Here is a 22,587-nt window from a genome sequence, read left to right as displayed (position 1 = left end):
TCGAAGTCGTTTCCTGCTGTCTGTCCCTATGTATGCTTAGATCTTTAAAACTACGCAACGGATTTTGATGCCGCATTTTAAATAGATAGTGTGATTTCTGAGGAAAGTTTGGCTGTATAGTTTAAAGTTTTACCCGTGCGAAGCTCGGACGGGCTTTTAGTTCCAAATAAAATAGAAGCAAACGGTTAGTTGTTACTTTACTTTCTGAAGGGACAAAACGCGTTGAGAAGATTTATCATATTATTTCACAAAAGGCGCCTTGTAAACTTTTTTCAATTAGGTTCTTCGTAAGTGATTTCAACTTCTCGTCCAATCATCACTGAAAACTAAAATTATTTGGTTGAATTTTTCACGTCTATCGAACTGTAATATGTACCTAAGTACTACAGTCCTGAAAAATTCATTATAGTTCTAATTTATTATCTAGGTAATAATGCAATAAATACTTAACTAGTCAATACGTAACTGTGACAGCACAGTAGATTTAACAATAATTACAGAATTATTATTAAATCTATTCATTATTTTCCTTTAAAATAATTTCTTATCACTACATACAATTTATTTGGTACTTTGGAAAAATCAAATAATGCCATTCGTAAATCGTATTGTTAATCTCAATAATTACTCGCAATTTTACAATATTCAAGGTCGTTTTTCGACGCGGAAGTTTGGGTAGTATGTTTTATAATAAAGTATACCTAATTCTTTTACCTGTATCAGTTGACCACACATGTTAGGCATAGGTGTTAATGAGTTTAACTATCATTATTTTTATACGCTTGTCCGTCACTGACAAAGAAAAACTGGTACATAGGTACTACACACACTACGTTCTTCTAAAACAGTAGGACTCAGGGTAATTCGAATAGAATACTGGACAGAGTAGGTAAATAGTAGACCTCAAAATTTAGATAGGGTTAGGACATCGATAAAACTATCGCTAATATCGCGATGCTATCAGTAGTTTTTTTTAATATAGACATAAAATTCAATTAACCAAACAAAATATATCATAATCGGGCTGATCAATTGCGCCCTGGCAGCACCCGTAATCGTCAAATTACAGGCTACGAATATTTATGCGGCCAACGAGCACAACTTTATGAAGTTATATGAATTCAGACATACTAGACAACAATACCTATTACCTGCCTATGTGATTATAAAATATTAATTGCTTTCTAACAAGTAAATAAGCACGATAACAATAAGTACCCATTTGCTTCCAACCGGACCTTGAGATCGCAATGTTATCAGTGCACTTGCACAACTCATGAAAAGTAACAATAGGAGACTATCATGTTATTTTCAACACAGTTCAAATCAATTTACAGTAATTTTACTGAAACTTAATCGTGACACGCTGTGATTTTATGTACAGTGTTATACGCACGTGCTAAAAGTAGTTACGTCTACTAAAGTTCCAGAGTTGACTGTAAAGTTAGTTCTTTCTTGAGTCGTAACATGTAAACAATCTTCGCATAAATAAGTCGAATATTGTTGAAAATAATTCAAATATTACTTCACACCCATACATTCTTAAGTCCAACATTTAGTACTGTGTACTTTTTCACCAGGACGAATTTATCTAAAGACACAATTATTGATAAATAATTTAATAAATAGTCTAACGTACTTTCATAATTTATTAATGCTTGATTAACAATCATTATATTTATCACATTTCAGTTAGGTTAGGCTGAAATTCAATCCAAAAGAATAGTGTTATGAGTTCAAGGCAATGATGATTACAAAAGTATTTACTTACCCATATATTGTGTACTAAGATCATAACGAATTTCGTAATTCAGACGGCAAACCGTATTTGCCCATAAAAATTTACATCGGATCCCATAGGTCTGATAAGATAAAATGTAGGTTTTTATTTGTATTTACGGAGAATTACTGCATATGCTGAGAATACTATAAATACTAATAAAGGTGTTCGACATAATCAGAACTCTGCTTCTATTCGTGTAACTTTGACCTTTGAAGTGATTTTCTAAAAATGCGCGCCATTTTTTCACTGGGCTCCATACTGCTCATGTCTGTGGTAAGTTAAAAGTAGATCAAAATATCGTAAATAGGTACTTTAATCATATATGTATATTATAGTATAAATATCTGAAAATGAGTTTGGTTCTTATGTATTTCTACACTTTTTATAACTTATCTTACAGGCATGTACAACTTTCGGACTTCCTGCAAGTGGCGAATCATCACCAACACAGAATGCTCTTGTTTTACGGCAACAACAACTGGATATCATTGGAAATACTAGGTAATTAATTCTGGCTATTTGATTAGGTACCTTAAAACAGACATAGGTAAAACAAACTAATAAATAGGTGAATAGACCGTTTTTGCGACTCGTTATTTCATGAAATTTTCATATTTTACAGACGCCTAATCGAACAATTAGTAGAGAACCTACAGAAGGCTGCTAAGGAGGCTATGGATGCAGTAGCTCAGTTCAGAGATGGTATTCTTGAACAAGCCAAATTAATCCAAGAAAGGATGGTGGCAGAGATTCAGAAACTGAAAGAGCGGGTTGATAGTGCCTTTCAAACGGTTTACGATAAATTCGTAAATTCTGGCCAAGAAGTCAGGGAATGTATTGATGTAAGTACTTTAGTTACGGATTCAATCATTTCCATTATGAGCTGAAGTGCCTATTAACTTGATCATTAAAATTAAAAAATTGCAGAAGCAGAAAGTACATGCGGAATCAGTCTTCAATGACACCATGAAAGACACCATCGCCTGCGCTGATGAACGCATTAAAGACATCGCTGAACAACTGGATAGTCTCACAAGCCTAGCTACTAATGCTTCTGAGTTCGCTAATGCGGCGCTGGATGACATGAGGGCCTGTATCGATAAAAACCAGCCGAGCATGATGACTGTCGGCGCGTGCTTGGGCAGTGTTGCATTGAGGACTGAAATGAGAGGAGCTGTCTTCTTGACTCAGAGTGGCCTTCAGGTAAACTGATTCCTATTAATAAAATTACACAACTTTTACTTATTACTGTTATAACACGAATTGTCACACATTTATATTAAAATTTATCTAGATTCAACGTAGTACCTAATCCTAAGTGCATGATACAACAATAAGATAACCTGTAAGATTCAAAAATAAATAGTATTCGACCTTCGAACAAAAAAGGTTTTTGTCAAAACCATGAAGCAAGGACAAAAATCATAGATACTTTACTAAGCAATAATGTTGAAAATGAATAATCCGTGGATTTAGTAAGTACTTCGGTTGTACAGAGTATCTACTAATTCCATGGAATAATCTCGAAACTTTCTAAACAGATTGGCCGTCTCAACCTGCAACTGTCAACTTTGCCTGCTGCTCTGGAAGTGTGTGCAGGAACACGCTTGGTCCAAGCTGGAGTGGCTACAGCTAGATTGATCATGGAAATAGGAAGCTGCTCCGCCTCATCCATTTTCACCTCATTTGTCGACTCCACAGCTCTGATGTATTGAACTTGAATTTCCAAAAACAATAAAATACTAACTGTTTCAATATCTGTTTCATTTTAAACAAATTTTCGAATACTGTGTTATTGCAACCCACCTAACTACACTCATTTCATAGAATTTCTTTTGATTTTGAGAAATACTTACTTGAGTAGGTACTTATTTCTCGATTTTGTGTAAATTAATTCCCAATGACGTAAAGACTCAGCTGAAAAAAGACTGTAGTTCGTAAATAAAACCGTGGCTCTTTAGATATTTAGAGACAATTGTCTAAAAGTATATGTAGTTATGAAGAATTTACCTCAGTGTTGAACTGTAGAATCAAACGAATGCATTCAAACTAAACAATTAGGCCAACGATTGATAAGAGGACATCAATTTCACAATGCCAATATCTATTTTATCTATTGACTATGCAATCACTCCAACTAATCTGTTTTTAACTATATAAGGGGGTTGAAAGCCGAATTAACAACACCTTAGAAGAGACAGACACATCAAAATGAAAGTCGTGTTAGTAATTTGTGTCCAAGTGATTATATTATATCAGGTTCGCAATTAAATTTATCTAAAGATACTTAGTAAAAATTTTCTACATTGCAATATTTAAATAATCCAATCATATGGTGCAGTCATTCTAATAAGTACCTATATTGATTTAATTCCAGTTGACAGAATCAAAAAACTTAATACGTGAAAACCATTATCTGAGAAAAGTACAACTCCATGATGATAATTTTAATAAAGCCCAAGAATTTTCAAGGATGCTTGAAGTGCAAGATCAGAGAAATTTGAGGAGCCTCTCGGATTTATGGGAAAGCATAAAAAATACTGCTGTTAATACTTGGAATCATATCAAAAATATTGCCAATAAAACAAAAGAGAAGATAAAGGAAATGATTGAACAATTTAAAGATAAAATAAATCAAATACAAACAAAATTTGAGGAACGTATAAAAGAACTGCAAGGGCAAATACAAGAAATGATCGACAAAGCTATAAGCACAGGTCAAAATGTAAAGAAATGTGCTGAAGTAAGTTCTTATCTAAATATTTATTCTATTTATTTTGACCAATGTAGAGTTCATATTAATATTATTAGACATATCAACGAAATACTGTATCTATTTACACTACAATATTACATTAGTAAAATGACTTTGTATTTTAGGAAGAAAAAGAAGTAATAGGTAACCTTACGAAGGAAATTTTAAAGAACGTGTCTCTGTGTGTATCTGAAAACTTAAAGCAGCTCTCACTGTTGGAACTTTCACTGAGGATTGAATTCGATGATACAGACTTCCAAAACAAACTAAAGGGCAAACTCGATAAATGTGTCGAAAGAGGAGATGTCAACGAAGAGTGTTTATATGGGGTGAGAGAAGATTTATTCAATGATGTGGACGCAATGGAAAATGAATTTCTTCAAAGCGTAAGTTCTTTTGTACTTTAAATTTAATTTTCAGGAGAGCTAACGTGACTCATTGAAAACAAGAAACAGATAAGCGCCATCTCCTTTGTCATCTATACCCTAAAAACAATTACCGGAATTAAAAGTCGAAGTTGTCTTATTGACACTACGACTCCATTTATCTACAAATCTCCAAACACTATGCAAAGAGAGGTTAAACTTAAGGCTGCGACCAGCAAATTTAAATTCCATATTCATAACATGATATAAATTCATAAATAACCCTTTTCGAAGCCCTCCTACCTGCCCATAAGTATATTCTTGGTCCACCTGGAAATCCATAAACAAACTAAGGAAACAAGTTGGTCGTTGCAATAGCAACTTAGTGCGGTAGGGTTCCTTCGAGTGTGGTTATGTGGGTTTTCCTGTGCTCGTCTAGAGACCTGAACAATTTCTCACTTTAACAATTACTTACCTGTTTTAAACAATTAATTACTACCTTGTCAATACTCATGCACGTATAGAGATCTAATGCATACAAATTGATATACCTACTTGTTGATGGATAAATTATTATAGTTAGATTATTGGATGGATAAATTATGATAGTTAACTTGGTCCATTTATAAAAGTAAAGTCGATAGAAGATGTTAACTTTAATGTAAAATATTAAACTTTAGATTGAGAAATCGTGTAGAAGTTTTTGATGTGTTAAAATATAGTGACTAAATAAATTATATTTTACAGGGGGCACAAACTAGAAGCGTAGCAGAGGATATTCTAAATACAATAATAGCTTGTACTACAGAAGGGCTGTTAGTTGCATCAGCAAATATAACTATGGAAGCAATAACTATTATCAAATGTGCCGCAGAAGATTCAGAAACGACAGACGACACATACATGACGCTTGAATAATAATGCATTATATTAAAACAAAATTTACCTTGTACTCGAGAAACAAATCTAACTAATAAATAAATCTCTATTCTACTTAGTAACAATAGCTAGTATAATATTGAGCATAAAATCAAAAAAGTACTTACATGTTTTTTATCTGTGCAACTACAATTATGTTATCTTTAATCATTTATTTATGAACACAACACAGCAAAGTTTTGTGTATTATATTTACACTGTTATGTAAATATAATACACAAAACTTTGCTGCATAATAACAAAAATATATTTCAAAAAACATATGCCGAAACCCGGGATTGAACCGGGGACCTTTAGATCTTCAGTCTAACGCTCTCCCAACTGAGCTATTTCGGCGATAAAACGTGATCTGAAATTCAAAGTATCTAGGTGCCTACCTCAAATGTTGTTTGTTATTATTCCGTGTTTCCTAGCCTTTCAATTAAATGGTGCGACATGCACACGCTTCAAAACTACATCATACTAATTAAATGTATTTGTATTTCTAGACTATGTATGTACATACAAGATACTCAATATCTCTCTACTGGACCCTTGGCATGAAATGCCAAATAATATTCCTATTCCTTTATCGTACATGTTAATCGTTAAATGCCAAATAATATTCCTATTCCTTTATCGTACATGCTAACCTCTCTCTTAGATACGGGTGGAATGTGTAATTGAAAACATAAAGAGAGATTTGTAAAACTATCAATTTAATTTTTTATACTTTTCAACATTACTGTAGATTTTTTCAATTTTATAAAACAACCATCACAGTCACAGGCAATACATCACACACATAGTCTTCATACTAAAATCAACTTAACCAAGTGAAAACATACTTCTCAAAAAAGAGAGAGGTAGGGAATGGAATGTTTACATGAATTGATCATTGATAATCATTATCCCCTAGCTGTCCAATATCAAGGTAGAATGTGCCTTTCTTATCTGTAAAGGTTTTGCTTCTGTTATGTATATATCTATCCAAATCGTTTATTTCATAGAAAATGTTTTTTTATATAGAATCAAAAACAAAGATGTATTAGCGGGGGCACATAGCATGGCGACCTCCATCAACAGGAATAGTTGCACCTGTGATATTGCTTGCTGCATCACTGGATAAAAATGTAATAACATTAGCAACTTCTTTAGCATCACCTGGTCTTCTCAGAGCATGTGTCTCTGCACATTTTTGCAAGAATGCTTCATATTCTTGCTCATTCATACTACCCTCTCCTTTCATATGTAACCCTGTAGTTATCACACCTGGATTGACGGCATTGACTCGAACTCCTTTTACGGCCAATTCCAGGGCAACACATCTTGTAAACTGATCCAAAGCTGATTTTGACATGCAATATGCAAGAACATTAGGGAACGACCTTAGGCCAGTAACACTGGAAACATTCACAATATTTCCTTTTGTTGATATAAGATGAGGTGTAGCAAGCATAGTCAGATAATAAGGACCTCGGACATTTGTGTTTATAACCCTGTCATACTGTGCTAAGGAGGTAGTCTCAATAGTACCAGATTCTAATACTCCAGCATTATTTACAAGAACATCAAGTTTATTGTATTTTTCTAGAGTCAGTTTTATAATATTCTCAATGTCACTTTCTTTATTCATATCAGCAATAACAATGAAAGGTTGTAATTTCTGTGGTGAGATTTCTTGGCATCGATCAGCAACATTTTTTAGGTTCTCTTTGTTCCTGCCAGTCAACACTAGGAGTGCATCTAATTTGGAGAACTGCTGAGCTGTTTCTGCTCCAATGCCTGAACTGGCCCCAGTTACCAGGACGACTTTGTTGGAAAACATGGTGGACATCTGCATGACAAATTATTTGAATTAGTTAAAGGGCTCAACTGTAGTTTTTAGGACTTTTTACGGTGTGTGAGTATTAGTATGCCTTTGGCAGAATGCAGAAAATGTGTAGGTGTCGAGATCAAAGACCCTACAAGAAAAAAAACCTATAAAACAACAAACCTGTGTTGCTTAGGTTATGCTTGTGAATAGTGTTGTGAATGCTTCGGCCAATGAAAGGAAAAAACTTGTCAAGAATATGTGAGCATTATGGGATCACATTACTGGACCGGTTAGAACGTAAAATGTTTAATGTTCACATAAGTAAACTATAAATCTTCACAAAAGGAAAACAGCCCTTACCTATAATTCGAACGAAAACAAAAGTTAATCCTGTAAAATCTAAAATTTAACTATTAAATGTTCACCACTGCAGGACAACGAAGGCTTTAAAACGTACCTAAGTGTATTATAATTATCTTTGGAGGGCTTACTTGACAATAAATATAAAAGTTTGTTTTGTAGATTTCCATCCAAATCAAAGTTTATTATTTTAAGCCGGCTCCACACTGACGTCAGCAAATTTGCCAAACTTTAGCGGCAACGATATACATTGCTGGATTTTCATTGCGGTAAATAAAATGACTCATACTAACTGCGCAATGTACACATTCTGTATGGCATGTTTCCGTTTGCTGCTACAGTGTGGAGCTGGCGTAAAATAACATTTACATTAAAACGTCATCTCTTGACATGACTGATCAGTGTTGCCACAACTAAATTCCATTCATGGAATAGGGAATATTACGCAAAGCTCGGCGCAGATGGCTCTACTGGTACAACTTCGGTAAACAAACATTGCTAATAATGTAGGCAAAGAGCGCCAAATTTCAATATTGTTGCAGATTTACAACCAAAATTAATCGTGGTGCGAGTTGAAAAGAAAAAAGAAGGATTTACTGGATTAAATCCTGGATTGAAGCAGCTCTTTGTCGCCTTTGAGTACACTTTGAAGACTTCAATTTTAGACCCATTTTTAGACCCATTTTGGTTCCCATAGTTTTCCAAGTTTTTTATGTTTTGGGAAACGATGTTTCCCAATATTTCGGCACCCGAATATGCAGCACTGTTGTATATTTTCACAAACAAATGCTTACATAAGGAAAATAATGAATAAATAAAGCACTCTAAATTGAAGGTTTTCATCAACTTAGCAAAAGGCGGCAATGCTTTTGTTTACCAACCATGTTTCCCATCAAAATGTTGGCTGGGCTAGCGACCTAGCGTAGCGACGCTGTCACTTCCACACTTAGAGAGTTAGAAAAAAAAAAGCGCGGGAATTTGGAAGCGACGGCGGTCTTTTTTTTCTGGGAAAATTTAAATTTGTGCAAAATCTGTATATATTTGTAAATCTTGTTGTAAATACCTTTCCTTTTGTATATAATTTCGTTATTTATATATTTTCTATAGTCTGTTTTGTATAAAGTGTTGCTGAGGTCGGGGTAAGTTTTTACCTTTCCAGCGATGGGCGGCAAGAAGAGGAAAAAGAAGGAGCAAGAATATGAAACCAATTCGGTAATCCAGAGCTCTGATAGTGACTCAGAATACTCTGACGCGTCAGAGTCGCCACTGGACAAATACAAACCATATAGGGTCGCCGATTATAGTCGTAGATATCCTGAAGATAGTCCAGGGCATGAGCACGTCGTGTTCATAGCTAGCTCGGATGAAAATGTCCCAATAGGTTCCAGAGATATGATGTATTTAAGTAATAGTTTCACTCGCTTTGTAAAAGGGATAAAATATTTAAAAAAAGTCAACAAATATAGAATGGGGGTTGTATTCGATAATCCTAACATGGCTAATTCATTCTTGGACAATGCTACTTTCCATAGAGAACATCGCATCACTGCTTCTATTCCGGCAGCGGTTACAGAAATAACTGGTGTTATAACTAATGTTCCATCAGACTTGTCAAACAAAACAATCTTTAAAGTTCTTTCTACTACAACAAAAAAAATTATTTGTGTTCGTAGAATAATGCGTAAAGTAAAAGAAGGCGAATCTTATAACTTACAACCCACTCAGACCGTGGCGATTACGTTTGCATCTTGTGCGTCTTTACCTGATTATGTTTATTTAAAAATGTGGCGTGTACCTGTTCTGCCATATATTCCACCGATTAAACAATGTTTCCGGTGCCTACGTTATGGCCATCTTGCCAAATTTTGTAAAAATGCAGAACGTTGTTCTATCTGCACTGAAGGCCATAGCTTCAAAAATTGTAATGTTTCTTTAGCGAATGCAGTTTGTATTCATTGCAAAGGCAATCATATAGCCATTTCAGGCACTTGTCCAGTAAAAAAACAAAAAATTATTGAAAATAAAAACAAGATTATTCCACAATCCTATTCTGAAACCTTGAAAAACAACGCCTTTCCATCACTTACTAATCCAAAAAATTCACAAGAATTCCAAAAACTTGTTCTCTCTGACACTAAAATGCTCAGCTTCATCACTGAAGCAATCATAAAGGTGATTACACACAATAAAATCAATAATAACACTATTGTAAATACTAAAACTATTGCAGACACTCTTAAGGATATACTTAAGACAAATTCAGTTTGTTCGGAAAATTCACAGGTATAATAAATATTTGTCAATGGAATGCACAAAGCTTATTAAGTAATAGACTTGACTTCCAGAAATTTTTATATGATCAAAATATACATGTTGCTATTATGTCAGAAACGTGGTTAAGACCACACCACAAATTTAATATTAAAGGCTACTCTGTTGTAAGAAATGACTCTGGCAATGACCACAATGGGGTAGCTATTTTAATTCATAACTCTTTTCATTTCTCTAATTTTGCTATTGCATCTGATAACTCAATACAAACTGTGGCAATTTCTCTTCAATTAAATAGTAAATCTGTCACCATAGTTAGTGTTTATTGTCCTAGTATTAGCACCCCTAGATTCTGTAGTAATAAATTGAATAATTTAATTTCTTCTTTACCCAAACCCTTTATTTTTTCAGGAGATTTTAACGCTCATCACCCATATTGGGGTTGTCATTCTACTGATGCTCGTGGTAGGGACATTCTAGATATTATAGATAAAAATAATTTGGTTCTCTTAAACAGCAATGTGCCTACTACAATTGGTTCAAATATTGCTAGACCTAATGGTCTTGATCTCACCATGGTTTCATCGTGTTTAGCATTACAGTGTGATTGGCAGGTCTGTGACAACCCACTTGGAAGTTATCACTTACCTACATTAACAAGGTTGTGTCTAGGACCAAATTCTAATAATATGCTTCATAACTCTTCAAATTTGCTAAAACATGTTAATTTAAAATTGGTTGATTGGAAGACTTATGAAGCACAGGTCAATTTATTGTTGTCTAATTTCAATGTTAATCATGTGGATCCCATCAATTCTTATAATAGTTTTTGTTCTATAATTTCTAGTACTGTTGAAGCTTCAGCTCCCAAAGCTAAACATTCTGTTGCACCCAGCATCAATGCAAGTCGTAGATCTTTGCCATGGTGGAATCACATTTGTTCTCAAGCAGTTGAAAATGTTCATAAAGCTTATATTTTATTTAAAACTTGTCCGTCTACAGAAAATTTTATTAATTTGAAACGTGTTCAGGCTATTAAAAAAGTTATTTTAAGACGCGAAAGACAATTCAGTTGGTTGCAATACTGTTCCTCACTAAATCGTTTATCTTCTATGAGTGAAATTTGGAAGAAAATCAAAAAAATTAACAATTCATACTCTCCTTCCACAAATTTTGTTTCTGAATACAATTGGGTAACTGACTTTCTTCATAAATACACCCCAGATACAGTTGAAAATAATTTTACTGTTCCCTCTATTCACACAACCAATAATTCTTATTTGTTGAAGGACTTTTCTATGCAAGAATTACAATCAGCCCTTAACTCTAGAAAAAATACTTCAACAGGTCTAGATTATTTATCTTACAGAATGTTGAAATTGTTGAATGATTCTAATAAACAAACATTTTTAACAATTTTAAATTTGCTATGGCAGAACTCCTTAATTCCTTCACAATGGAAAATGGATTGTATTATTCCAATTCTAAAACCAGATAAAGCTCCTAATGATCCAGACTCTTATCGTCCTATTACTTTGACCTCATGTGTTGGCAAAATTTTTGAACAGTTATTAAAACAACGTCTTGAATTTTATGTAGAGAGTAACCATTTATTGCCTTATAATCAATTTGGATTTCGCCGTGGTCGATCAGCTCGAGAAAGTCTGTGTCACTTGAATTTGGACATTCAGGAGGCCTTATCAAACAATAAAATTCTGGCTTGTGTCTTCTTTGATGTAGTTGGTGCTTTTAATAATGTTAACTTGCATGTTCTTTCTGCCACTCTAATCAGCTTGGGACTTCCTGAAAAAATTGTAAATTGGATTTTTAATTTTCTTTTTGAACGGAAATTATATGTGAAGTTTAATAATAATCTTATAGGACCAAGATATTCATATAAAGGTGTAAGTCAAGGAGGAATCTTGAGTCCTTTGCTGTTTGTGTTGTATATTCATCGCTTAAATATTAATCTAGGTTTGGATGTCAATAATTTACAGTTTGCTGATGACCTGGCTGTATATTGCAAAGGAGATAATATGTCAGACATAAACAGAAAGATGAATTCAGCCCTGGCTGGGTTGAACTCATATTTCACCTATCTCCAGCTGAGCATCAGCAAACAAAAAAGTAAAGTGGTTGTATTTTCAAAAAAATCTATTAAAGTTAGGGATATTTGTATAATGTATGAGGGTAATTTATTGCCTGCTGATTCGTCAATAAAATTTCTGGGAGTCATGTTTCAAAACAATAATAATTTTAATAAATATGTTGATATTATAGCCAACAGGAGTCTTCGAGCTCTTAATATTCTTAAAACATTATCTGCTACTTACTGGGGTTCAGACCCCAAAATTTTATTAATGTTGTATAAATCCCTAGTTAGAAGTCATTTCGAATATGCATATTTTTGTTATGCTAATCAGAAAAGTATAGATAAGCTGGAAAAAATTCAGAATAAAGGTCTTCGTATTATTTTGGGTGCTATGATGTCTACGCCAATTATCTCAATGCAAGTTGAATGTAACATACCTCCTTTAGCCATAAGATTCCGTTATCTTAACTATAAATTTCTGCTCAAAATTTGCTCTTCAACAGGTCACCCCTTAATGCCTAAGTTAGAAAATTCTTCTTCAAACTTAACAGAATGTCTTAAAGAAGCTGTCGAATTCAAACTTCAAAATAATCTTTATGAAAGTGTAATCCTGCCATGCTATTCAGGTTCTTACGAAAGCAAATTTTATCCTATTAAAATTGTTATAGATAAATCTCTTGAATTTAAAGAGGATGTTTACAACAAATTAGAATCATACAGAGGTTACAAGCAAATTTATACAGACGGTTCAAAGAATACGTCAACGTCAGCTGTCTCAATGGCTATTTATGATTTAGAAGCCAAAACGGGTCATGGGTGTAGACTCCCTAATAATGCTTCCATTTATACGGCAGAGTCAATTGGAATATTTTCAGCTCTCGAATACATTTCTCAACATTCCTATGATAATTGGATTATTATTACTGATAATATGGGTATTTTAAGTTCGCTTAATAATCCAAAATTTGATTCTACCACCTCATTTATAACACATAAAATAAGAGAAAAGTACTATGATCTCTGTCAGAATCATCATAAGGATATAATATTACTATGGACTCCATCACACATAGGTGTGAAGGGTAACGAAAGTGTAGATTATTTCGCCAAAACTATAGTGCGTTATGGTAACTGCATTGAATTAAAATCTTGCTCACTACCAGCGGGAGATGTTCTATCTTTATTAAAACAAAATATATCACAGCTTTTTGACAAACAATGGAAGGAGACTTGGGAATTGAATTGCAAGGGTTTATGGTATGCGGGAATCAATAATAAATTAGGTCGACCTTGGTTTGTAAAAGGAAGAGATTTTGCTGGTAGAAAGTTCTATACTATAGTTTGTCGTCTTCGTCTTGGCCATGGTCGTTTTAATTCTCATCTGTTTCGTCTTAAACTTTTGTCTTCTCCTATATGCAATTATTGCAACATTGCAGATCAAACTTTACATCATTTGTTTTACGAATGTTCCAATTTCTGTTTGCAAAGAATTGTGTTAGTCGACCGCCTAACACAAATTTATAATTATTCTGAAGCAATCCCGCGCTCGCTTCAGGAACTCTTATCCAATCCTGCATGCTTTAAACCTTTATATGAATTTGTAACAAATACTTTTATGGAAATTTGATTGGACTTAAAACAAAAATATTTATATTTTTGGTTATGTTTTATTTGGATTTATTACTAAAGACTAGGCCTTTTAGGCCTCAATTTTTGATGTACACTACAGACTTGGCTTATGCCTTCTTCTTCAGTGGATATTAGCCACTCTTATTTATATATAAATATTCAATACAAAAGACTTGGCTGTATGGGCTAGTACTCTTTGCCTCCTCAATAAAACGAGGGAATAAACCAAAAAAAAAAAAACCACACTTAGAGAATAGAATGCTTCCCTTCCACACCATTGACGTCTAGCGTCTTTTTGACAGAGATCGAGCCATTCATTTATCAATTTGTCATGTTAAGAAGAAGAGATATTTTGTAAATAGTTTAAAAATATTCATTTATTAGGTACCTAATTCTTAATTTTTTGAATCATCACCATCAAAATGAGTGCGCCAGCTACGACTACAGAATCATTCGATGAGTTTTATACAGAGGTATGTTTTCAGACTAATAGGTAATGCAAGAAGCAGAAGGCGTGTTTTGTTGTTGTATAATATATGCATCTTCACATTTTCAGTACTTGACGTTTTGTTATTATTAGTTTCTGGTTTCAGTTTAGTTTATACGAGTTTTAGTAGTATTTTTCGAAGAGTTTTGGTGAGGAATTTTTTCAAAGCTTCCTTTGACCATGAGGCTGGTCTTACTTGTCCAGCACAGAGTACATTATATACCCAGTCTCTGAAATTTTACTAGGTACCCATATACTTAGATATTATTATTTCTTTATTTATTGTAATATTGTCCTTTAGCCATAAAATAAATATCAAAGATATTGATTCTTTGTAACAGAATCTGCTGTTCCCAGGCATATTGTTGTAATACAAACAGTAATGATTGGTGTCCAGCCAGGAATAATTGTGAAACTCAAAATCCACATTAGAGCTATTTTAAGATTAATTTGTCATACTAATTTCAGGTTAAGGAGATTGAAAAACGTGATTCAGTGTTAACACCAAAACAGCAAATTGAGAGATTATTGCGTCCTGGCTCCACCTACTTCAACCTGAATCCTTTTGAGGTCCTTCAGGTTGAACCAGAGACAACACTTGATGAAATCAAGAAAAAGTATAGGAGACTTTCCATCCTTGTTCATCCAGATAAGAATATGGTAAGGGACACATTGTTATGTACCTAGTTTTTAAATATCTAGATAGGCTACAATTTAAAAATGTAAAACTGACAATTGTGTTAATAAAATTAAAGGGTGATCTTTCTAAAATGTAAATAACTTTCATATGGATTAAGCAGGTGATGGAGAAGGTATACAACGGAAATACTAAAATTAACTCCTCAGAATATCAATTTCCATTGCTCTATTGTTTAGACGGTTATATCCGTCAATATTTCCTTTTTATTCACAGATGCGATCCATTCCGTGAATTCACCCATCAACATGCAGTTTAGGTAAGGACAAACTAGGATCGCCTGTAAATTATAGGAATCAGTAAGAAATATAGAATAACTAAAACCTATATCAATAGATAGACATTATAAACAAACTTAGACAGACTTTTGAAGCATACTAAGTATAAGTATGCTTCAAAAGTCTGTTGCAGTTATAAATTCTAGTATGAAAATGGGACAAGTATGAAGAAATGGTTGTTTTATTGTGCCTTTTTTCATCACCAATGTAATTTATTTAAAAGGAAGTGTGGTAATGTCTGTAAAGAGTAGAAAACGGAAAACTTTTTTGCCATTGGAAAATTGAATGATAAACACCCAGTGTTGCCAACCAAGACCAGCACCCTCAATTTTTTTTCTGCTCTCTATAGACAAACAATACTTACTTACATGTAAAAGATGAAGGTCCAAAATTCTTAAAAAAAAAATTGTTAAATTCCAGGATGATTCTGAACGAGCGCAGCAAGCGTTTGAAATAGTCAATAGATCTTGGAAAACACTAGAGAATGATGAAACTCGAAAAAAATGTTTGGATATTTATCAAGAGGCCAAGGAAAGAACAGATCACATGGTAAATATTTGATAAAATTTTATTTAAACTGGCATTAGTGCAAAGCCTACATGGTTTTCCAAATTGCTATGTCACATCTTAACCCTGTATTGAGGTCCTTAGTCTTCTTTTACCAAAGAAATTTTACTCAATTACATAATGTCTCTTTCCCAAAAAATCTAATAACTATCCTGTCTGCCTGAATATGCTTATGCTTAAAAATTAATTTAATTTTCAGATAGAACAAAAGAAAAAAAAGTTGAAAAAGGAAAGTCGCCTTGAAGAAGGTATACCGGAGGATGACCCAATCAAGTACAAACATGCAGTATATGTCATGACAATGAAGGTATGATTTCCTCATTTAGGCCTCCTTTCTAACTGCAATAGAATCTGTGAATCCAAGATTGATATTCATCAATTAGTTTTTGTGTGGTTGAGTAACAAATATAGTAGCTAACATAATATAATACAAATATAGTAGCTAACGTCTAAGCCTTCATTTATTTAATATAGATATTTTATTTAATATGAGATTCTTCCTCATATAATTTGTAATGATATTTTAGTTGTTTGCTGATATGGAGCGGAAGCGGCAACATTTGGAGACTCGAGACATGGAAGAGAGAAAGAGGAAAAGGGAAGCAGAGATAGAGCAAGAAGAACAGATGTCCTTTGAGAAGGAGTGGGCGAAGAACTTTGAGGTATTCTTTATTTTTATATTTACTTTACAAATTTGTTCAACTTACTTTCTATGACAATGGCGATTATAATTGGTATATTGTGTATTTTTAGTAGATCTAGAATTTTCATTAAAGTTTAACAAGACCATTTCTGTTTCCACAAGACTCTATTCAATGAGAAAAAATAAGTAAGTACTTTATTTATAAATTTTCAGGAATCTCGTCAAAACCGCGTTGATAGCTGGAAGACATTCCAGTCTGGCGGCAGTAAGGAGAAGAACAAGGAGAAGAAAAAGAAGAAGATAATGGGCTTCAAACCACCCAAGCTAAAGCCAGAGAGCAGATAACTCCCGACCTCTTTCTAATTATAGGTCGTCTCCTTTACTGAGAAGTAATTTTGATCATAAATTGAGCTGATATAGGTTGTTAATTTGAAATAAAATAATGTTTAAAACTATGTGCATTAAAACCCTTTGCGCTCTTAACAAATAAATAAAATATAATACAATTATATATCGAAACATATGTACTTAGCTTTTTTGATAACTTTTTATTAAACATATGTCTGTATCAAAATTATTCCTTGGTAAAACATAAGGACTCCATATTTAGCTAAGTCTTTTCAAGTCTCTGATAACTATAAAAACGATGATAATTTTTTTTTCAAATTGCATAATCTTATTTTTGGTTGGTAAGTATAATGTTATTACATTATACCAACCAAAAATAAGATTAAATGACATTATACCAATAGATAAAAATATCATTTCTGAGCATAACTTTATGAAATAAAAATAATCCTTCTAATTTTAATACGTTCTCCGTTTCAGTAAACAAAGACGACCTTGAATAAGTCTGAAGTCGTCTGTGTAATTGGGTAAACCCGTTTTTAAACACTTTATACAAATTACATGTATGCATAAATTTCTTGTTCTTTAGGCTTGTCAAACTTTAAATGTTTGTCTTCATTGGCTGTTAGGGTTAATTTGTGTATATTATACTAATGTATAATATACACGAATTAACCCTAACAGTCAATGGAGACAAATATTTGTAAAAATATACGAGACATCCGAGAACCTAACCCAACCGAAACCGAATACCGAAAACCAAACGTAGCATACATAGCACATCAACAAATAATGACCAAGTGTGGGTGAAAAGTTGTCACAGATTTGAAAATATTCTCATTTTTAGTGTATAGTTTGGATACAAATAGAATGTAGTCGAAGGTATTCATATTTAGATTAATTTTATTATATTTTGTCCAACTTATAGATAGGACAACTTGTTTAATCGCATAATCACCAATTCGCAAAATGACAAATTCATTTTTAGGTATTTGAAATGCGTTTTGTATAAAAAATTCATAACCGATTTTGCGAATTATTCATCATGCGACTACCTCGAATTGAATAAAAATATCAAGGAATACATTGGTAGTCCTAAACTTACTTGCTACTTTTAAAAGCTTCGTGGTTTCGTCTCTATTGCAAAATATGAGAATAAACCACAAATAAATTCAATTTCGTAAAGTGAAATCTGATTTGTGAGCCAAATTGGACTTTATGGAATCATTATAAGGTCTACTTATATTAACTTCACAACGACTTAATTTTGTGCTTTCTTCGCTGTTGTTTTATCTTTGTCATATTCAAGGAAGAGACCTTCATATATAGTTACGCCCCTATGCGAACATCCAAATATCTGCAATGGTTTAAAAAGTAATCTTGTCGCATAATTATTTGTACAACTAAATGCCTGTCTCGCTTATACACTTATATTCGTTAATCTAATTTAGCTAATTATTAAAATATTTAAGTAAAATTTAGTTTTTCATCAGCTTTTAAAAGTAGTTTGTTTTGAATTTAACAGCTCGTGACGACTTGTACATATTGACCGTGATGACAAGCAATAATATACAAACAAACATAGCGATAATACATGAATTATGCATTGTTACTTACCCAAATAGAAATATTTTGTAAATGCTATTGTTCCGTGTTCTTACATGCATCGAATTACTTCGTCTTATGATTAATAAAACACTGCATAGATGTCGCTAGTGTCGTCTATCAACACGCTGAAACGCAGTTCCCAGTTCGCAGCCATACCCATAGGCCTTACCCCAATGCTCAGTGGTGCTTCTTTACATACTTACTTCGTTATTTTCTATAGTTTTGACATTGACGTACATAGAAGCTTCATACAATTTCTATGTTCACCTGCGTTGATCCGTCGATAGGTATGTCAACGAGACGGAGCGCGGCTGAGCGATGGGGCATGGCTCTTATTGTATCCTATCTATTCTATGCCTTATGGCTCATACACACTATCGGCGAACTCGGTTCAGACAGACGCCGACATGAATGAACTCACATTTCGTAGTTTATGTTTTTTTACCGCAAGGAAAAGAAACATGTCGAAACCCTTTGCCGAATATATATAGTCGGCAGTTCGATATTATATAAAGAGTTATTTAAAACAGTGTTAAATAACGTTCAGTTTTGGATTTATCAATCGATATCATAATCTCAATTATAAACCTATCCAAAGTGATCTAGAAAAAAAAAACAATTGACAGTTTTCTTTTGTTAGATTTTATACATTCTATAATGTGAGGATCAACAAATAACATATGTGTGATACCAGCAGTACTCAACATATTCTGTTCATGTCCTGTTCTCTAGAGATATTCAGATATGTTAAGTAAAGTGTACATTATTTTTATGAATCTTTGGCAATAAAAAAAAATTCTTTGCGCTATCCCCCAATTTACCCGTTATGTAGGTATTTTTGCATAACGTTGTATTTTCATTTATATTTATTACTTACTACATCGGTATTAAGTCGAATGTTCCAATTAATTGTGTAAGTACCTTATTTGAAGTAGCTCATCAGTTCAGCGTTGCTAAGAATAAAAATATGCACAAAACTGATTTGTTTCTTTAATTCGCAAAGCCCGATTGGTCGATTGCGCGCATCACATCAAATAACGCGAAATTTTTTAAATTTTAAATGATTAAGAAGACTAGGTTTATAGTATATTGGTGTGGCTGTTATTAACAAAACTATAAATATCTGAAAAATAAATGTTTATTCAACATCTGTCATCTGCGTCGCTAACCATTTCCGTGGGCGGTCCAGGCTGCGCTGGCGGCATTAAGTTCAAGTATAAACTGCCCGTCCATAACATAAACACGAAAGAGAAAGCAAACCTGAAAAACATAAAATATCGATTTAGAGATTGGATGCTCTTGTTTAATGTGGCAAGGGTATTTGTTTTGGCAAATGTGTATAATCCATAACTATATTTGTGTAATATGATGACTATAAAGTGTTGCGCTTTTATTGCTGAACATAGGTAAGATATCTTTTTTCAAAGAGATAAATAGTGGTAAACGCTCTAGACACATACCTAATAGAATTGGGGGGTTTATACGATCCGGATGCATTTTGGCCATTTTAGGGTTACCCAAAGGATAAAGTTGGAACAATTACTTAAAGACTTCCGTCCGCCAGTCTGTCACAAGGCTGTATCTCATTAATCATGAGACAGGTGAAAATTTCACAGATTATGTATTTCTGTTGCGGATATAAACTATTTTTTATTTTTTTTATTTCCAAAGGCAACACAACAGACATTAAGTAAGTAAAAGTTATATAAAATGTATATGATTTCATTTCTCAATACCTAGATAGTAATTATACCAACTTTAACGTCCTGAGCGTGTATGAAAATTCAAGCTCAAATTCTTGAGCTATACTAATAAAGACAAAGTTAAATATTATAGCCAATTAATAAGTTTTATAAAGTATCCAGTTGCCAGTTTAAGCGCCAGTTGCAGATGTAATGACTCTTATACTAAAACAATCTCATACAACAATTTCGCGAGTCCGACTCGCACTTGGCCTGTTTTATTGATGAATGTAAGCAATATATACCTACTTAATTATTTTTCGAAAACGAATGTGTTAGAAAAATACGTACCAAAGAGACCCAAATGCTAAAACCTTGTTGTAGAAAGCCTGGCAATGATCGTAATACGGTTTAAAAGGACCACATGGAATCGGCAGCTCATTCATGTGAGCATCGCAATGGGCTGTGGACAATATTAAATAGTTTAATTGGGACTCACATCTAAGCGTGTTAGCGGTTTTATTTAAGGATTCACACAATTTTGGGAATGCTGTTGGCGCTGTTGCTTATCATATCTTTTGGCTTTTGTAAGTCAGGTAAAGAGTAACTAAGAAATAGAGATCTGAATTAGGTAAAATCTTACTGGATTTACTGGACGCATATCGCCTCGGTTCCAACAATGTTACTATATTTTTCCTAATAAATAATAGCCTCGATTTCATGATAATTTAGATTTTGATACCCCACTTTGATCTGACGTCCGCTGTATATATAATAAATAATATTTGTCAAAATAATCAAAAGTACAAAATGCCAGTACATCGAACAAAAACCTCATTCTCCGATGGAAGCTTAGTATAAAAAGTATATATTCCTATTTACATTGTCCATAGAAATCGTCACGGAATTATAAACTTTACACGGAAATAGTAGTAAGTAGTAATAAGGTCCTTAATCCACAGATATTAGAACTTTACAATAAAGTGTTCTGTGCCTTAATCAGAATGGAAATTTTCTTGGTATTGAAGACTACTCATAGTTGGTCGCTATCGCTACATCGGCCTTTATTATTTGACCGGAGGAAAATGGGCGTAAGCCTCCAGGGCTCCATCTCTCCCATCTCCGCTTGTTCCCAATTGTGTTCGGACCTGTGAGGTCGCCAAGCCAGGGGTCACGTAAAAATAACTCAAAAACATTTACCTAACATTTGGCTGTGATTTTACTTCCAGCTCCTTGCTTGATGACAACCCTCCTTGGGAATGTTTTTGTTGCCAAAACTGCCCAGGCTTCGTACGACATCTATGAGAGGATATGGTCCTATGCTAGGGCGGACCCACACACCTCAAGGTCGTGCAGTCGCAATCGCAACAACAGTTGGGAACGAACGAACGTCTGCTTCGGGCGTTACTTGCAAAAGGCACTTCTATGGCTTAAAATACTGAAGATCAGAAGAAAAGGCAAGTACTATAAGCGTGGAAGAGGTCTTACTACCAATTTCGTATTCGGTTCCTTTCATTGCGATGCCTACTATTTGTAAAACCCTGAGCTCTTTTACCTCGTTGTCACGTCAACATGACACACTTTCGCACCGGTTTTAATGTGGTGAAAATTAACAGATGGGGTTGTCTGGATTGGTAAAAATACGTATATCCTCTCTACAAAATAGGAAAAAATTATAAATATTGAAACTAGGTTACCTACAAAGTGTTAATATTCAAGATTAAAATAAAATAGGTATTGGTAAAATGACCAAGATATTAGGGTAGATTCCTAGGTACTTACTTATATCAAAGTTTTTCTCGAAGCAGTCGATGTTAACTGCCTTCTACTACCCTCAAGGGATAAGGTTTGAGTTTTATATGATAACTTTATTATAAACTGATGACTTTCAGACGCTGAAACTCGTATAAAATCTTTAGAAATAGCTCTTGGTGTAATAAAAACTTCACCCACTCACTTGTAATAAAAAATCTACTTTACCTACATAGCGTTAAATATTCCAAAAGTTTCATAATAAAAATGTCCCTAGAGAAACTAATGTGTTATGTTGCGGGAGGCGGTAGGTTTTCTATATGTAGGTATAATGAGCCGTTTCTATAGATTTTGTCACAACTTCACACGAGATTGATTTTTAGGTTCCAAGATAATAAATTAACCAAAACACTACAAGCATAAAACCCGAACACATAACACATTTTTTGGGCAGTCGCGTAAATCCTAACTAATGTCTTCTCTTCAAGTTTTACCTGCTTTACCAATCTTCTTGAAATTTTGCATACACGAAGTAT

The 22,587-nt window shown here is 33.6% G+C and overlaps 3 protein-coding genes, 1 long non-coding RNA gene and 1 other non-coding gene across 7 annotated transcripts; 2 read left to right on the top strand and 3 right to left on the bottom strand.

Annotated features, from left to right (window-relative positions):
- Positions 1 to 1,466: 1,466 nt before the first annotated feature.
- On the top strand, positions 1,467 to 5,904 carry LOC128671414 (uncharacterized). The gene is made up of 8 exons (XM_053747862.2): positions 1,467 to 2,056; positions 2,184 to 2,284; positions 2,406 to 2,625; positions 2,711 to 2,986; positions 3,325 to 3,495; positions 4,161 to 4,526; positions 4,664 to 4,924; positions 5,651 to 5,904. Exons 1-8 carry the CDS (start codon positions 2,012 to 2,014, stop codon positions 5,819 to 5,821), a joined length of 1,611 nt encoding a protein of 536 aa, XP_053603837.1. The 5' UTR covers positions 1,467 to 2,011; the 3' UTR covers positions 5,822 to 5,904.
- A 201-nt stretch (positions 5,905 to 6,105) lies between these two features.
- Positions 6,106 to 6,178, bottom strand: TRNAF-GAA (transfer RNA phenylalanine (anticodon GAA)). The gene has a single exon. It is a non-coding gene; the product is annotated as a tRNA-Phe (tRNA).
- Positions 6,179 to 6,519: 341 nt separating this feature from the next.
- LOC128671174 (3-oxoacyl-[acyl-carrier-protein] reductase FabG-like) lies at positions 6,520 to 8,371 on the bottom strand. 3 transcript variants are annotated; one of them, XM_053747443.2, is made up of 2 exons: positions 8,095 to 8,371; positions 6,520 to 7,658 (listed from the first exon to the last, which is right to left on the bottom strand). In XM_053747443.2, the coding sequence occupies exon 2, from the start codon at positions 7,656 to 7,658 to the stop codon at positions 6,870 to 6,872; it is 789 nt and encodes a 262-aa protein (XP_053603418.1). In that variant the 5' UTR covers positions 8,095 to 8,371; the 3' UTR covers positions 6,520 to 6,869. The 3 variants fall into 3 exon arrangements, with proteins under 3 accessions (XP_053603418.1, XP_053603416.1, XP_053603417.1); XM_053747441.2 differs by having other exon boundaries at positions 8,129 to 8,371; XM_053747442.2 differs by having other exon boundaries at positions 7,998 to 8,370.
- A 5,862-nt stretch (positions 8,372 to 14,233) lies between these two features.
- LOC128671175 (uncharacterized protein) lies at positions 14,234 to 19,594 on the top strand. The gene is made up of 6 exons (XM_053747444.2): positions 14,234 to 14,462; positions 14,945 to 15,136; positions 15,872 to 16,000; positions 16,218 to 16,325; positions 16,546 to 16,680; positions 16,875 to 19,594. The coding sequence occupies exons 1-6, from the start codon at positions 14,412 to 14,414 to the stop codon at positions 17,004 to 17,006; spliced, it is 747 nt and encodes a 248-aa protein (XP_053603419.1). The 5' UTR covers positions 14,234 to 14,411; the 3' UTR covers positions 17,007 to 19,594.
- Positions 19,595 to 19,737: 143 nt separating this feature from the next.
- Positions 19,738 to 21,085, bottom strand: LOC128671176 (uncharacterized). The gene is made up of 3 exons (XR_010369930.1): positions 20,943 to 21,085; positions 20,651 to 20,762; positions 19,738 to 19,877 (listed from the first exon to the last, which is right to left on the bottom strand). It is a non-coding gene; the product is annotated as an uncharacterized LOC128671176 (long non-coding RNA).
- Positions 21,086 to 22,587: the final 1,502 nt, after the last annotated feature.

The sequence above is a fragment of the Plodia interpunctella genome, chromosome 7 (assembly GCF_027563975.2).
Source record: "Plodia interpunctella isolate USDA-ARS_2022_Savannah chromosome 7, ilPloInte3.2, whole genome shotgun sequence".
NCBI lineage: Eukaryota > Metazoa > Arthropoda > Insecta > Lepidoptera > Pyralidae > Plodia > Plodia interpunctella.
This window is presented reverse-complemented; position numbering and strand designations above follow the sequence as displayed.

Excerpts from the sequence above, each read along its gene's own strand:
- LOC128671414 (XM_053747862.2), top strand. The coding sequence starts at position 2,012 with ATGCGCGCCATTTTTTCACTGGGCTCCATACTGCTCATGTCTGTG. Across the intron at positions 2,057-2,183 it reads CCATACTGCTCATGTCTGTG|GCATGTACAACTTTCGGACT; the intron begins GTAAGTTAAAAG and ends CTTATCTTACAG. Across the intron at positions 4,925-5,650 it reads AAAATGAATTTCTTCAAAGC|GGGGCACAAACTAGAAGCGT; the intron begins GTAAGTTCTTTT and ends TATATTTTACAG.
- LOC128671174 (XM_053747441.2), bottom strand. The coding sequence starts at position 8,167 with ATGGAAATCTACAAAACAAACTTTTATATTTATTGTCAA. Across the intron at positions 7,659-8,128 it reads ACTTTTATATTTATTGTCAA|ATGTCCACCATGTTTTCCAA; the intron begins GTAAGCCCTCCA and ends TTTGTCATGCAG.
- LOC128671175 (XM_053747444.2), top strand. The coding sequence starts at position 14,412 with ATGAGTGCGCCAGCTACGACTACAGAATCATTCGATGAGTTTTATACA. Across the intron at positions 15,137-15,871 it reads TTCATCCAGATAAGAATATG|GATGATTCTGAACGAGCGCA; the intron begins GTAAGGGACACA and ends GTTAAATTCCAG. Across the intron at positions 16,001-16,217 it reads AGGAAAGAACAGATCACATG|ATAGAACAAAAGAAAAAAAA; the intron begins GTAAATATTTGA and ends TTTAATTTTCAG.